General features: G+C 32.0%; 1 protein-coding gene across 2 annotated transcripts in view; it reads left to right on the top strand.

The window, feature by feature from the left end:
- The first annotated feature begins 13,541 nt into the window (after positions 1 to 13,541).
- LOC145798735 (serine/threonine-protein kinase 12-like) overlaps positions 13,542 to 15,350 on the top strand; it is a 54,830-nt gene continuing 53,021 nt past the window's right edge. For both annotated transcript variants that reach the window (XM_082887535.1, XM_082887534.1), the window contains exon 1: positions 13,542 to 14,200. In XM_082887535.1, the coding sequence (XP_082743661.1) occupies positions 13,871 to 14,200 (330 nt within the window). In that variant the 5' untranslated portion in view covers positions 13,542 to 13,870. The remainder of the gene's footprint in view (positions 14,201 to 15,350) is intronic.

Genomic DNA, 15,350 nt, shown 5'->3' with positions numbered 1-15,350 from the left:
CTAAGTGGACACATATGACTAATCCGAAATCGGAGGGGGGTATGGGGTTGCGTGATTTTAAAGATTTTAACCTCGCCCTTCTGACCAAACAGGGCTGGAGATTATTGTCTAATCCGGACTCCTATTGGGCTCGAATGTACAAGGGACTTTATTTCCCTCATTCTTCATTCTTACAAGCTACTAAGGGCTCAAATGCATCATGGGCATGGAACAGTCTGTTATAGGGTCGAGAATTGATTCAAGTTGGTATTCGGTGGCAAGTACACTCTGGAAAGCAGATTCGTCTATGGGAGGATCCGTGGATTCCGTCAATTAAAGGTTTCAAAATCCTTTCAGCAAAGCCTCCCACCTGCGATGTTATGATGGTGGCAGACGTAATTGATCAGGTTCATAAGTCTTGGCATTTGGACCCACTGTTGCACTGTCTTTCCCCAGCCGAAGTTGAAGCCATATCAGTTATACCTATTGCAGTGGAGCGACGTGATGATTCGGTCATTTGGCACCAAAACAAGTCCGGCCTCTACTCAGTAAAATCAGGATATGCTCTAGCCAGATCTCTTAGAGACCGATCCTTGGACAGCTCTCCCTCATCCTCTATATCCCTCGTCAATAATATGTGGAAGATTATTTAGGGATTAGAGACTCCACCCAAAATTCGACACTTTTGGTGGAAGGCTTGTCATAACCTCCTCGCAACCAAAGTTGGTCTTTTCAAGCACAAATGTGGCACTTCAGCAGTCTGCCCAATCTGTCTTTCTGCTACTGAAACAGTGGAACACTTGTTATTTGACTGCTCTTGGTCCAAAGCTGTGTGGTTTGGAAGTCCACTTAACCTTCGGATAGCCCTTGGCTCAATCCCAAATGTGTCTCAGTGGACAAGTGATATCATTAGCCAAGCCTCCTCCCTCTCTGATGGCAAGGCCTCTCTCAGCAAAATTGCCATTGTGGGTTGGTTCATATGGAAATCGAGGAACGAGTTCGTCTTCAATAATATCCCTGTGGATCCTTTGGCAACACTCCATAGAATTGCTCACTCTTGGACTGAACCGGAAGACTTCTTAAGCACTATCACCAATCAAGATCATCGGCCTACTTCTCTGTCCTCTACCCCTGTCTCAGGATGGATACCAGCCAACTTTGGTTACTTCAAGATCAATTGCGACGCCTCTTTCTGCCAACGGAACTCCATGGCTGCCATTGCAGCAGTTATTCGGGATTCCAATGGCCAACTAATTGATGGTAACGCCAGGACTGTTTCGGCCTCTTCAGCCTCCCAAGCTGAGGCTTTCGCTCTCCTCATGGCTTGCCTTATGGTTAGGGCCCATAACTTGTCCTTTGTGGAGATTGAGAGTGACAACCAAATGGTTATCACACTGTGTGTTTCAGAACAGGTACCTCCCTGGGAGTTGAGTGCTATTATTATGGATATTCGCTACTTTGCTTCTGCCTATCATCTTTCCTTTTCGTGGACTCACAGATCCAACAACCGGGTAGCACATTGGGTGGCCACATCCCAAGCCTCTCAGGATCTTCCTGTATCCTGGGCAGTGATCCCACCAGATAGTCTTTTATCCTTTTTAACTGCTGATGTATCTTCTGCTAATGTATCCTCTGTTGTTGGTTAATAAAGTGTTAGTGCCTTTCAGCTCAAAAAAAAAAAAAAAAAACACAGCGTAAGGGAAAAAATTGTAAATTTGTTTAATTATCATCTAAATGTGCGAGTTTAACTATGTATTTTGGGAAGCTGGTAAAAAGTCAGGTTCTAGCTTTTTACTCATTTTGTGTCACATCACATCTCACATAACTTACTCACAAAAAGACAAAATAAGTTTAAAAAATTAAAAAATTAAGGCTTCGTTTGGTAAGACTCTCAAATTATAATTCCACCCATTGATTTGAGTGTGGTATTTGTTTTGAGCTTTCAAATCATAATTCTACACTCATTTCTCAAAATTCAATTCAAAACATAATTATTACTTTTCAAAACTCATAACTAAACACATAATTCAAAATTCTTTTCAAAACTCAATTCAAATCAATATTTTAATTTTTTAAATATTTTAAATATTTAAATATGTTAAAAATATTTTAATTTTGTTAAGATTTTAAATATTTTAATATTTAAATATGTTACGATTTTTTAATTTTTTTATTTTTTTAAATATTTTAATTTATAAATATTACGATTTTAATTTTTTAAATTTTAAAATATTTTATAAAAATAAATTCAAACTCTATTTTATAAAAATATTTTTAAATATTTTAATTTTTTGGTTATGTATTTGGTTACGATTTGAGTGTAGAGTTGTGAAAGTAGTATGGAGTTTCGAGTTATGTGTTTGGTTATGAGTTTTAAAAATAATTTCTTAATTGAGTTTTTTTTTATATGTTTGGTTACGATTTGAGTGTAGAGTTGTTTTTAAATTTAAAATATTAAAATTTTAAATTATTTAAATTTTTTGAATATTTATTTTAATTTTTCACTTATTAAATTTTTTAGATTCTTTAAATTATTTAAATATTTATGATTTGAATTTTTTGAATATTTATTTGGAAAAAAAATTATTTCTTTTGTAGTATTTTCAATTAAAAAATTGATTAATTTTATTTTCTGTTAACAATAAAAAATTTTAATTGAATTTTAAAAAGAGTTTGGTTATGAGTGTTGATCAAAATTTTCAAAAGTGTGAAAGTAGTGTGTTTTGTTATGAGTTATAACAATTTGAATTAAGTTTTGAAAATGCTTTCCAAAACTCATAATCAAACAAAATTTCTTACTTCACATGTCAAATCAAACTTTCAAAACTCAATTTCACACTTAATTCAAAACTCAATTCAACATTATATTCAAAAATCATAACCAAACAAATTTTCTACACTCAAATCATAATTTAAAACACACAAAATCAAAATACAACTCATATTCTCAAATCATAATTAGAAAGTCTTACCAAACGGAGCCTAACTTTTTACCAACTTCTCAAAACAGCCTGAGACTTTAGATATGGGCGAGTTAACTCACTGAAATAATAACAATTTTTTTAATAAATCATATATACATAGAGAGAGATGATACATAGAGAGAGGGAGAGAGGAAAGTAGATAGTAGGGTGTTGGGGGAGGTGAGGATGACAGCAAAAGCGGTGGGGGAAGGGAAAAAAATGCAACAAGGGAAGTAGAGTGATGCTACTGGAGAAAGAGGGTGGGAGAGATGTGACGATAGGAGAGGAGAGGGGGATGTGATGGGGAGAAGATGAGAGGAATGAGACAAGGGAGAGTGGAGGGATGTGACCACTATGACAGACGATTCTCAAAATTTAGATCTTGTTTTGCATGATTTAAAAAAGTTAAAAAGTTACTATCCTATTTAAATTACATTATCTTATTTAAATCATATTATTTCTCTAACACATCACTTTAAATCTAACCTATACTAAACTCATATTTCATAAAAATTAAAAAATATATTTATTTAGATCATCCCAAATCACCCCTTACTATAAGACGGTGATTCTCAAAAATCCCTCTATAATTGATGATTGTAATAGACGACATTGTTCGGCGGCTCAAGTCTTCATCTTAAATATTGGAATTGATGATGATTTTATTGTCTTTTAATTATTTGGGTGATGTTACACGGGGTATTGGGTTTTAAGCAATGATATATTTTTGTAATTTTAAAATTTTGAGTGAGCTCTAATGATGTGGTAAAGAATAAAATAAATAAAATAAAATAAAATTAAGGCTAAAATATCACATTGCAGTGGAATCTATTCTTATTAGAATTCATTAGAGTCTATTTATTAAGACTCTCAATCATTTTTTATTAAGTTTTATTTTTCATCTGTAATTGTAATTGTGGGATATTGGAGAGAGAAAAATGGGGGGAAGATAGGAATGGAGGAATTGGCCAAGAGATGATGGAGGGAATGACTAGTTGCTGGTTGTACTGAGTTCATGGAGGTGATGGATGGGCTTTTGGAAGGGGCTTTATAGAAGCGGTGGTTGCTAGTGTGGGGTTTGGAGGCGGGTGAGAGGTGAAAAGAGTTTTTTTTTTTTTTTTTGGGGGGGGGGGTTTGGGATGATCAACACTCATTTAGTATTTTAAAATGGTAGTACTAATATCAGTTCTAATAAATTAATAGTATAAAAAAATAAAAAATAAAATAAAGACTAAACTATCATATCGATGGTGAGATCCACATGATGCCACGTCATTAGTGATATATTAAAAAAAAAAAAGAAGTGAAACTATCACATTAATGTCACATCAGTGGTGAGATCTATATGGTGCCACGTCATTAGTAGTGTATTAGTGGTATTGAATTAATGGTCTAAAGCATTTTTCTTAGATGATGATAGTGGTTTTTGGTGTTGGCAAGTGAGGAGTGTTCTTCAATGGAGGGAGAGAATAGTTGTGATATTGGCGAGAAAAATATTTAAATAGTAATATTACAAATATAGAATTAATTATTTTGAATTATCATATTGTAATTTAAATTTATTTTACATATAGATTTCATATTACAAAAATTCAATGTTAACTACACATATCCATTCGGGATAGTTAAAATGGGATTCATAGACTTAATTCATATTTAAATGGATGATTTTTGTATACAGAATTAGCCACGTGGGATGTATGTGTGCCACTTTTGTTTGAAAAAAAATAAATAATAATAGCAGTTTTATTGGATCGATTGGAAACATGAACTAGTGTTAAAATGAAGGGGTTTTTTTTTTAAGGTCCCTGATATTAATATTTTATAGCATAAAGGACATTCAATATTTTTATAATGTCTAAGGTCCCTCAACAATATTTTCATAATGTCTAAGGTCCCTCAACCTTGATCTAGAAAAATTTCAGTCTAGAGAAATTTCAGTCCAGAGAAATTCTGGCCCAAAGAAATTTTAAATTTCTCTGGACCAAATTTCTTTAGAAAGTCTAGAGCAATTCTGAATTTCTCAGAATTTCTCTAGTCTAATTATTCTCAGAATTTCTCTGGCCCAATTCTTTCTAGAATTTCTCAACATTTCTCTAATGCATTGGCTGAGTCCAGAGAAATTTTGAATTTCTCTAGTCCAATTCTTCTCAGAATTTTTCTGGCCCCAATCCTTCCTAGAATTTCTCTGATGCATTGACTGACTAGAGGAGTGGTTCATGGCGTAAATTCAATCCAGAGAATTTCTCTGGACCAACCCAGAGAAATTTCACTTCAAACTAGAGAATTTCTCTGGACCAACCCAGAGAAATTTCAGTTTAAATCAGAGAATTTCTCTAGACCAACCTAGAGAAATTTTCTACGCTTGATTAATGAACCTGTTGGAGGGGAGTGGAAGGGAACATACTGGGCAATCTGGATCATTTTCCACAAGAGGGCAAAAATGTATTATAAGAGAAGGCCAGAGCTAGTAACCTTTGTTGAAGAATCGTACCGAGCTTACCGTGCCTTAGCTGAACGGTATGACCACTTATCTACAGAGTTGCAAAATGCCAACAACACCATTGTTACTGTTTTTCCAGAACGAGCCCAATTAGCAATGGATGAAAACAACTATGGTTCTTCTAGAGCTCCAAAGAATCTTTCACAAGCATCAACAAAGTTTCCAAGTAGAGACTTGAACTTATTACCAACATCAAAGAAACTGCAAAACAAGGAGTCATCAAAAGAAGTAAATGTTAGTAAAACTGCTTCCACGAAATCTGGTTTGAGCAACTCTGAGGCGTTTAATGAGGTTGACAAGCTTCATAAAGAAATTTTGGGACTACAAACTGTGAAAGAGTATGTGAAGAGCTTTTATGAAAGTGGGCTTGCAAAGTATTGGGAAATTGAGAACCAGACCACAGAACTACAAGAGAGAGTTTTCAACTTCCAAGATGAATTCGGGGTGACCAAGGTCATTGAGGATGATGAAGCTCGAGCTTTAATGGCAGAAGCGGCTCTACAATCATGCGAAGAGGTATTGGCTCAATTGCAGGAGAAACAAGAGAGGTCGAACTCAGAGGCAAGAGCAGAGTACAAAAGGGTTGAGGATGCTCGCGAGAAACTTAGGTCCCTAAAGCACAAGTTTCTTCCTGACCAACAAATTGAAGTTTAGGTCTCAAATCTAACCTTCGAAATGGGTCACACCACTCTCAATCGGCGAAAGAGAGAGAGAGAGAGAGTGTTGATCAGAAGCTTGCTGCCATGGTTGCGCGCGGTGTTGAGGTTGGTGTTGGTCGATTCTTCGCAGTGGTGCTGGCTCGGTGCAGAGGGACAGAGAGTTGATCAGAAGCTTGCTGCCATGGTTGCGCGTGGTGTTGAGGTTGGTGTTGGTCGATGCTTCGCAGTGGTGCTGGCTCGGTGCAGAGGGAGAGAGAGTTGTTTGTCCATAGTTTCCGATGGTAGCTCTTCGTTTAGATCGGGCACGGAAGGAGAGACAAAGAGGGGGATGGACCTTAGACTACAAAAGAACATATTGTGGACCTAATCCATTACTAAAAGTTGGACAAGGACTGTAGACCGATTTTCCCTAAAATGAAGTCTATTAAAGCAAGATGGACAAAAATGACACAAGGTTTGAAATATAGAGATTGTTAGTATGATTTGGTTTTAATTTCAAGGGGTGATTATATAAAAAATAAAAAATAAAAAAAAAACCTCAAAATTTGACATTGGTAACAAAATAAACTTGAGTTTTTATTTTATTTTTTAATCTTTATTTTTTATTTTTTATTTTTTATCTTGTTAATTTAAACATTAATTTTTTAATTTGTTTTCAATCTAAATTATTTACGTAAAAATCGAAATAGTATTTTAGTCATCAAAATTTAGTTTAATGACTAGGGTTTAGTCATCAAAATAATATTTGATTTGTTTTTAATCTAAATTATTTATGTACACTTATATTGATTTTAACGATCAAAATACTATTTTATTATCAATTTTAGAATTTTTTTTTTAAAAGATTAAGGTTTAATAAATTGATAAAATTGAAATTTTAAAATTTATTTTGTTATAAAAGTTAAGTCGTAAAAGTTTTTCGCTATTTTTCAGGTACACGTCACAACAATTTGAACACATTAAACACATGGTCAATATTGTGCCATTAGAATATTTCTCTGAGCTCTTCCTTCGGGGAAAAAAATACTATGTATGAATGTTCATATAATTTAGCAAGAATAAATCATGATTTGTGGGTCAGTGTGGGTGATAGGCTTCCTCTAGGTCCACCTTCATTGATGATGTCCCCACAACCTGCGAACTTAGGCAAGGTAAGGCCGCACTTATTTGAGAAGAGGGATTGCAAGTACAAGAACTCAGTTGATGATCTGAAGATGTCAAGAGTGGAGATTGAAGAACCAGAATGGATCAATCCACAAGCAGAGAACTGGAAACAACATGGAAATTAGGGCTTTGTTATCTTGGTTGAGCCAATTGAAATGAAGAAGATGGCACCTTTTCCGTGAAAAAGTGGTTAACATAGAGACAAAATGGACTTTGGACTCATACATTAGGTAGGTTTCCTATTCAAGTCCAAGTATAAACATGTAGTATTATAATATCTGTTAACATGTGTCGTGTTGTCCTATTAATCTAAGTTTGGGACTCTCCACCATGAATTTGGACTTGTATGAAAGTGGATGCACTACATATAGTATATATGGGTGGTGCAAATTTTTTTATTCTATTTTATTAAATTCTCTTCTCCCATCTCGTTTTATCTTTTGATATTGCTTACTTTTCCAGGAGCAAGATTTGTCAATCCTTATCTTCGTGTATGTTTTGATATTACTTATCATTTTAGGGGCAATTTGTCAATACTGTGCAGTGATTGGAAAAATATTTCAATTTTCAATTTGAAAATACTTAGATATTCATATATATAAAATATATAATAGTTGTTCTTATGTTGATATATTAAGGATAATCCCTCCATGAAGGCGCTGTTAACAATTTTTTAATTTCTAATTTGAAAATATAAGAGTTGCCACTTAGATATATCTATTCTATTATTAAAAGTCAACACCAATTTTGGTGTCATGAAGCCCAACTTTTGATTCCAGAAGCTTTTGCCACCTGTAATTAGATAAATAAATACATCCACATCCTCCCTACCCCACTCCACCCACATTCCCTCACATATCTCAACCAAACCAATTCTGAACTTCCACAAACACCTTTTTTTTTGTTACACGATCCACAAACACCTTTTCAAACGCATATTCATCTCTAACATATTTAAGACTACGAGAATGGTACGTAATTCAAATTTTGTGGCTCAAAAGTGGCTCAAATGGCCAAAACGACGTCGTTTTGAGTACAAAACAACATAAAAATAGCCAAAACCCGTTTTGGCCATTTGAGCCACTTTTGAGCCACAAAATTTGAGTTACGAGACATTTTCTTTAAGACTATTGTTTTTCACAAATAAAAAAAAAAAAAAAAAAGACAGGGCAAGACTATTGTTTCTCTTTGATGGTAAGTAATTTAAGAATCATTAATTTTTATATTTTCATTGATTGAAATTTTTGTTTTTTTGTTTTCCATATATGTTTTGTTTATATATTCTGTAAATTGTTTAAGAATTTTAAATTTTTTATTTTCCAAATCAAATCAAAATCAATTCGATAGTTCGAATGGTTTCTGGTGTTGCGTGGTGGCGTGTGTGAGAGAGGGAGAGAGAGAGAGAGAGCGGGCGGGGAGGTTGCTGTACAACGAAGAATGGTTGTTGGATTGTTGTGTGTGGTGCCGGTTTGATTTTCTAACAATATTTTTAGAATTTATTTTTTAAAAACTAATATAAAAAGAATATTTTAAAACTATTTTAGTTCTCTCAAGAATGATGGCAGAGAAAGTGTAAACAAGACTATTGTTTCTCTTTGATGGTAAATGATTTAAATATTTTCAATTTTAATATTTTTATTGATTTTATTTATTTATTTTCATATATATTTTTTAAATTGTTTAAGAGTCTTGAATTTTTTATATTCTCAGTCATAGAAGTTTTTGTTCTATTTTGTTGATCATGTTGACTGAAAAAATAACAAATAAAACAAAATTAAAAAAAAAAATGTAGACGTTATAATTTGAATTTTAAACTTATATTTTTATGAATTTTTTTTCATAGAAACCGCCATATAAAAATCTACATGTTTATAATGTGATTTTTTTTTTTGAAAGTTTTATTGATGGAAACATGCAGACATTATGATGTGAAATTTTTCAATTTTTCTTTTTTTTTTTTTTTTTGATGGATGAACCAATTCTCTCTCTTAAAGTCTTTATTTGTTATTTGGGTTCTAGAGTTGTGTTTATATATCAATTGTGATGAATTAATTCTTCACTTTTTTTTTCAGTTCTTTCTCCCAATTTTTTGGACTGAAACTTTTTCTTTCTCAATTTCTTTTTATTTTATTTATTGTATTTTTTATTATAAAATATCAATTGTGATGAATCAATTCTCCACTATTTTTTCCATTTCTTTCTCTCAATTTTTTTTGACTGAATTTTTTTTTCTCTTTCTCAATTTCTTTTTAATTTATTATATTTTTTATTATGATATATCAATTTTGATTGACCAATTCTCCTCTCAAACTCTTATTTGTGTTTGATATGTATTACTAGCTAAAACTTTTTCTCCAATTTTCTCTCAATAAGAAGTTATATTATAAGATAAGGAAATTTTAAAATATTTTAAAATTAACAACAGAAAACATATAGGATAGCTATAAGATTATGCACGAGTAACAAATAATTTTCAATTTATTTGTTATATCAGATAAGGTTCAATTTATTTGTTTATTTTTTATACTTATTGATTAACAAATTATTTGTAGATAATAAGAAGGTTTCAACAAATATTAAAATTGAAAAAATAATAATTTAAGATACCTTGAAAAATTATGTATGAGTGTAGTTTTAAATTTGATTAAGCAAATAAAAAATAAATTTATAGATAACAAGGAGGACACCAAAAGTAATTAAAATTAAAATTTTAATTTATTTGTTATATCAGATAAGGTTCAATTTATTTGTTTATTTTTTATACTTATTGATTAACAAATTATTTGTAGATAATAAGAAGGTTTCAACAAATATTAAAATTGAAAAAATAATAATTTAAGATACCTTGAAAAATTATGTATGAGTATAGTTTTAAATTTGATTCAGCAAATAAAAAATAAATTTATAGATAACAAGGAGGACACCAAAAGTTATTAAAATTAAAAAAAGATATTAATTTTTTTTTTTTTTTGTGATCTTTCTTTCCAGTTCTCTCTCAATTTCTTTTTATTTCTTTCATTTTTCTTTTTTCATGATATATAATAAAGTTATTAAAATTAAAAATAGATATTTAATTTTTTTCATGATGTTTCTCATAATTTTATGAATTCATAATGTATATATATATATATATATTTTTGGTGGTGAAAATTAGGAAATATTGTATATTTTTAAAAGATTTGTGTATATTATATTGTTCATATTTTTGTTTGAAATATATACCAAGTAAATGTTATATTACACATAGTCAGAAATATTTAGCTTACATTACATTACACTTATAATTCATATGTATATTATTATTAAAAAATATAATAAAAGAATAATATCTTTTTTTGCTGAATTTGCACATGCATCGCGTGTGCCTCAGCCGCTAGTATATATATATATATATTAACAATGTTTGAGACCCTCCTTTGGGAAGACTCTCACCACCCCCATAGTGATGTGAACCAATGATATGTTTGTATTGTTTTTTTTTTCCTCTCTCTTTCTTACTTGGACCAATCACAAGTGAGTGGGGGTAATGTTCTGTGAGGGTCTGAATTATTACTGTATATATATATCTATAAAATAATTGTTCATCTGTATATTAAATAGGTGAAATTTTTTTTAGAGCAGTGCTAGGGCCCTCTTGACAAATTGAGACTCGAATGTTTTGAATTGTTTGTTTGTTTTTTTTTTTGTTTTTGTTTTTGTTTTGTTTTGGGTTTTTTTTTTTTTTTTTTTTTTTGTGGAAGGGTAGTTATGTGTAGGGTTGTGTTAAAAAACTAGACATCTCATACCAACTTAGCATATATGGTTTGACAAGGTGAGTGAGTTGGGTTGGACTGGTTGGGTGATGAAATTGAATTTCATATAGTTTTGTACGAGTTTTGGCTATATTTTTATTTCAAATTTGGAAGACTGGGAGGAAATTGAAATGGCTTTGGTATTGTGTATGCAAAAAAAAGAAGCTCGTACAAAACTATATAAAATTAACAAATTTTAACCAGCAATCTAACTGATTAGTCAATTTCATCACCCAACCAGTCCAATTCAACTCACTCACCTTATCAAACCATATATGCTGAGTTGTTGCGAGATGTCTAATTTTTTGACACATCCCTACATATAACCACCCTTTCAAAACAAAAAAAAAAGAAAAAAAAAATTCAAGGAATAATGTCCTTTAAAATAATAAAATATATTTCTTACCATAATATTTTTCATCAAAAAAAAAAAAATTTCGTTTTAGTTTTCTGAATTCAATTTTTTGAAAATTGAATTTTTTATTTTTTGTGTTTTTAGGGAATATTTTTAAAATTTGAAGTAGTTTTTTATTTTATTTTTATTTTTAGATGCACCTTATTTAGATGTATTTAAATAGTAAAAATATTTGTAAAAAAATATTTTAAAAAATTAATAAATATACAAAAATCTGAAAAATATATTGAATTTTTATATTTTTTTGGTGTTTTTGATATTTAGTAAATTTTTTAAAGATTTTTTTCACAAATATTATACTTTTTAAGTGTATTTATATTAAGTGTATTTAAAAATTAAAAAATACTTAAAATATTAAAAAAGTTCATTAAAAATAAAAAATATGAAAAATATAAATATAAATTTTTTTAAAAAATATTCTGTAATAATAAAAACCAAACGAGCGACCTTTTTAAATTGAACGTTTTAACAATATTTTCATAAAATTGTAACACAAATTTCTGTCCAATATGGCTTGCTTTGGCAAGCTAGCAAAAAGCTAGCTTTTAGCCTTTTTTTAGTCAAAAAAGTTTACTTTTTTACCCAAGTCATTACTCAAAAAGCTAATTTTTTTAGAGTGATGCTATTAGTACCTGTCAAAATTCTTTTGACCCCCCATTTTTATATATATATATTTTTATTACAATTATACCCTAAGGTAAAATTACATTAAAAGATATTATTAAATGGAACACCCACCTATCAATAAGAACTAATACTCTATAATATTGAACGCCTACCCTCACCCCCACCACCACCCCCACCTCCAACTTCAAGTCCAACTATACGTATTCCATGTCTGTAAACCCTGAACCTATTACTTTTCATAACCAACTAACATAAACCCTAAATCTATTATTTTTTATAATCATTTTAAATCTTGAATGTATCATCTTTATCACCATCATCAACGCTATTGAACTTGAAAATTTTGCTTCAAGTATAACGTATACTTCATTACTTATTTCACTGCGTAGAGCAATGGAGGACGAGGACAACAATTCTAGTGAGACCGGCGTTCCATTGATAAGTTTATCTGTCTTGTATTAACATTCTCGATCGCTTTCGGTCATTCTTATTTCGTTCGAGCTGTTCGGTGCTGGTTTGCTGTCTGTTAGAATTATGTTCGGTAATACAGTACTGAACATAATCCTTTCGTTCAATACATAGATTCCGAACATTAATGCAAATAGTCAGTTATGTAATTTCCTTTGTTAAACTAACTTAGAATGGAAAATAGTGAATTGGAATGGATTTAAGTTATGTATTTTGAATGGATTTAATTTATATTATTTTAAGTTGTGAATTGGAATGGATTCAAATTACACAGTGATGAACAAATTTTGTGCAGACATACAGTGCTGACAGGATCATTATTGTTCGACAAAACAGTTCTGAACAAAATACATTTTTTCGGCTACACAGTGGTGAACAAATTGTTTTGAGCTACATTCCGAATTCTGATGGCGATTCAGACGATGATTCTGTTTTTCCTCATCTTCCAAACGGTTATGCAAATCCTGTAGAAATTGGAGTATCTTCGATCGATCTCAGCAATGATGAAGATACAAAAAGCAACAGAGAAGATGATGATGAGAGGATGAGAGAGGTTACTGATTCGGCGATACGGAGAGCGTTCAGAGAAGATGAGAGTCGTCGGAATGCTTCGTTGACGGCCGAGACAGCGACGAGAGTGATGGAGGGTTGGGGTCGAAGAATTCTATACTAGACCAAAGCTCCAAACTCTGAAGATTGAGTGAATCACGGAAGGTGATGGATAAAAAATTAGATAGGTGTGCATTTCATTGTGAAAAATATTATGAATATGAATAGATTTGATAAGAAATGGAGTGTTCAAAAAATTATTATTAAAATTTAGAGTTTAAAATTAGAATCCAAAAAAATAAAAAGTGCAAAAAATTTTAATAAGGAGTAATAACAACACTCTTTTTTCAATTAAAAAAAATTAAAAATCAACTTTTTATTAACTTCTTAAAACAGCGCTACGAGAAGTTGCAAGTTGCAATTGGAAAAAGACCATTGTCATATATGAAAAATAAAAAATAAAAAAATAAAAATAAAAAGACCATTATCATATATCAGCCGTCAAGGTCCCACCTTAACCACATGCGCCGTCACCACGTTAAACCATATCACACCAACCTCTCAGGCGCCGCCTTCAACTCAAAATTTGTCAAGGTTCTTTCTGTTGAAACTTCCAACTACTTTATCAAACTATTACACAAATCCTCTACCAAACCCCCTCAATTCCTCACAAACACTACTAGGGTTTAAGCTGCTCCAAACACTTCCTTCAATTCACCATTAAATTATCAAATTTTTGGTGGTTTTTGGTGATGGATTCGACGGCGACGGCGCCGGTGAGGTTCACTTTGGGAAAGCAGTCGTCGCTGGAGTCGGGATTCGGCAAAGGCGACGACAACGACAGCGACGGCGAGTTTGAGGAGAGAGAGATTGATGCGAGTGTGAGGCTGATGTACTTGGCAAATGAGGGTGACTTGGAGGGGATCAAGGAGCTCTTGGACTTGGGCACCGATGTCAATTACCGGGATATCGATGATCGGACCGCTCTTCACGTGGCAGCTTGCCACGGGTCTACTGATGTTGTCGAATTTTTGCTCAACAATGGTGCTGAGATTGACCCCAAGGATCGCTGGGGAAGCACGGTATAGCACAAGCTCTTAATCTCTCTCTCTTTCTACGTGTTATATATTTGTTTGAGTTGGTCTATGTTATGATTGTTCAATTCAGGCTTTGTTTGACGACATGTAGTCAAAAAGTCACTATAACTTATTACATTAATGTCTCTGCTTTCCGTTTGTATGTTCGTAAAAAGTTAAAAACTTAGTAAAATAGTCGATTTCTAAACAGGGCCTCAATGGATATTCTAGAATTGTGGTGTCTGGTTGGTTTGGACTGTGGAGAGAGAACAGTTTGGTCTATCTGTGCTAAAGATGATTCGTGATTAGAAACGATTTTGATGAGTTTATAGGAATTAAGCATTCAGGTAAATGTTTTGATGATACCAATGAAATTTTAATCTAGTTTTATACTTCTAACATTACAGTCTAAACATTCTGATCAGATTTATATTACCCAAGAGCTAGGAAGCATGGGTGCGGGTGCTAATACAAACATGGGTACGGGTACATTATGTATGTGTTGATAAAGTAAAATAAAAATTAAAATAAAATATGGGTATGGTTGGGGTCTATGAAGCACGGGTACTTCGAAAAATATGCCCTACTCGTACCGGGTACTTACCGGCGTACCGTACCTCGTATGGTACTTCTGCATACGTACCAGGTACACGAAACACGTACCCAAGTTTTTTCTTCTTAATTTTTAACGTACCCAGACGTACCTAGTATATATCCAAGCCGTACCGTACCTCAGTTGAAACAATATATTCCTTCTACTACAGAGATAAAACTCATTTCACTAGATTTCTTTTTCAGTTTTTGTTTTATGCTTAGCATGATTTTAAAATTAAACTATGGTTTGTAAGTTGTTTAATATATTGATATTTAATTTTGATTTATACTTTTCCTTTTGGCATTAAATGTTAATTATAGGTTGGACCTTAACAAATTAAACCATTTAATTATTTTTTGCATTACTCTAAATTAAAAATAAATATTTTTTTTACAAGCGTACCAAGCCATACCCGTACCCTATTTTTTTTGAATTTTACCGTATCGACGTACCCGTATCGTACCAGTACCAGTACTCGTACCCGTACCCGTACCTGTGCTTCATAGGTTGGGGTCCATAAAAAATATATATTTTATAATTTTGAGTAGCATGATCTATGAC

The sequence above is a fragment of the Camellia sinensis genome, chromosome 9 (assembly GCF_055761805.1).
Source record: "Camellia sinensis isolate YWXY chromosome 9, ASM5576180v1, whole genome shotgun sequence".
Classification (NCBI taxonomy): domain Eukaryota; kingdom Viridiplantae; phylum Streptophyta; class Magnoliopsida; order Ericales; family Theaceae; genus Camellia; species Camellia sinensis.
Note: the sequence above shows the minus strand (reverse complement) of the source record. Positions and strands in the feature narration are given on the sequence as shown.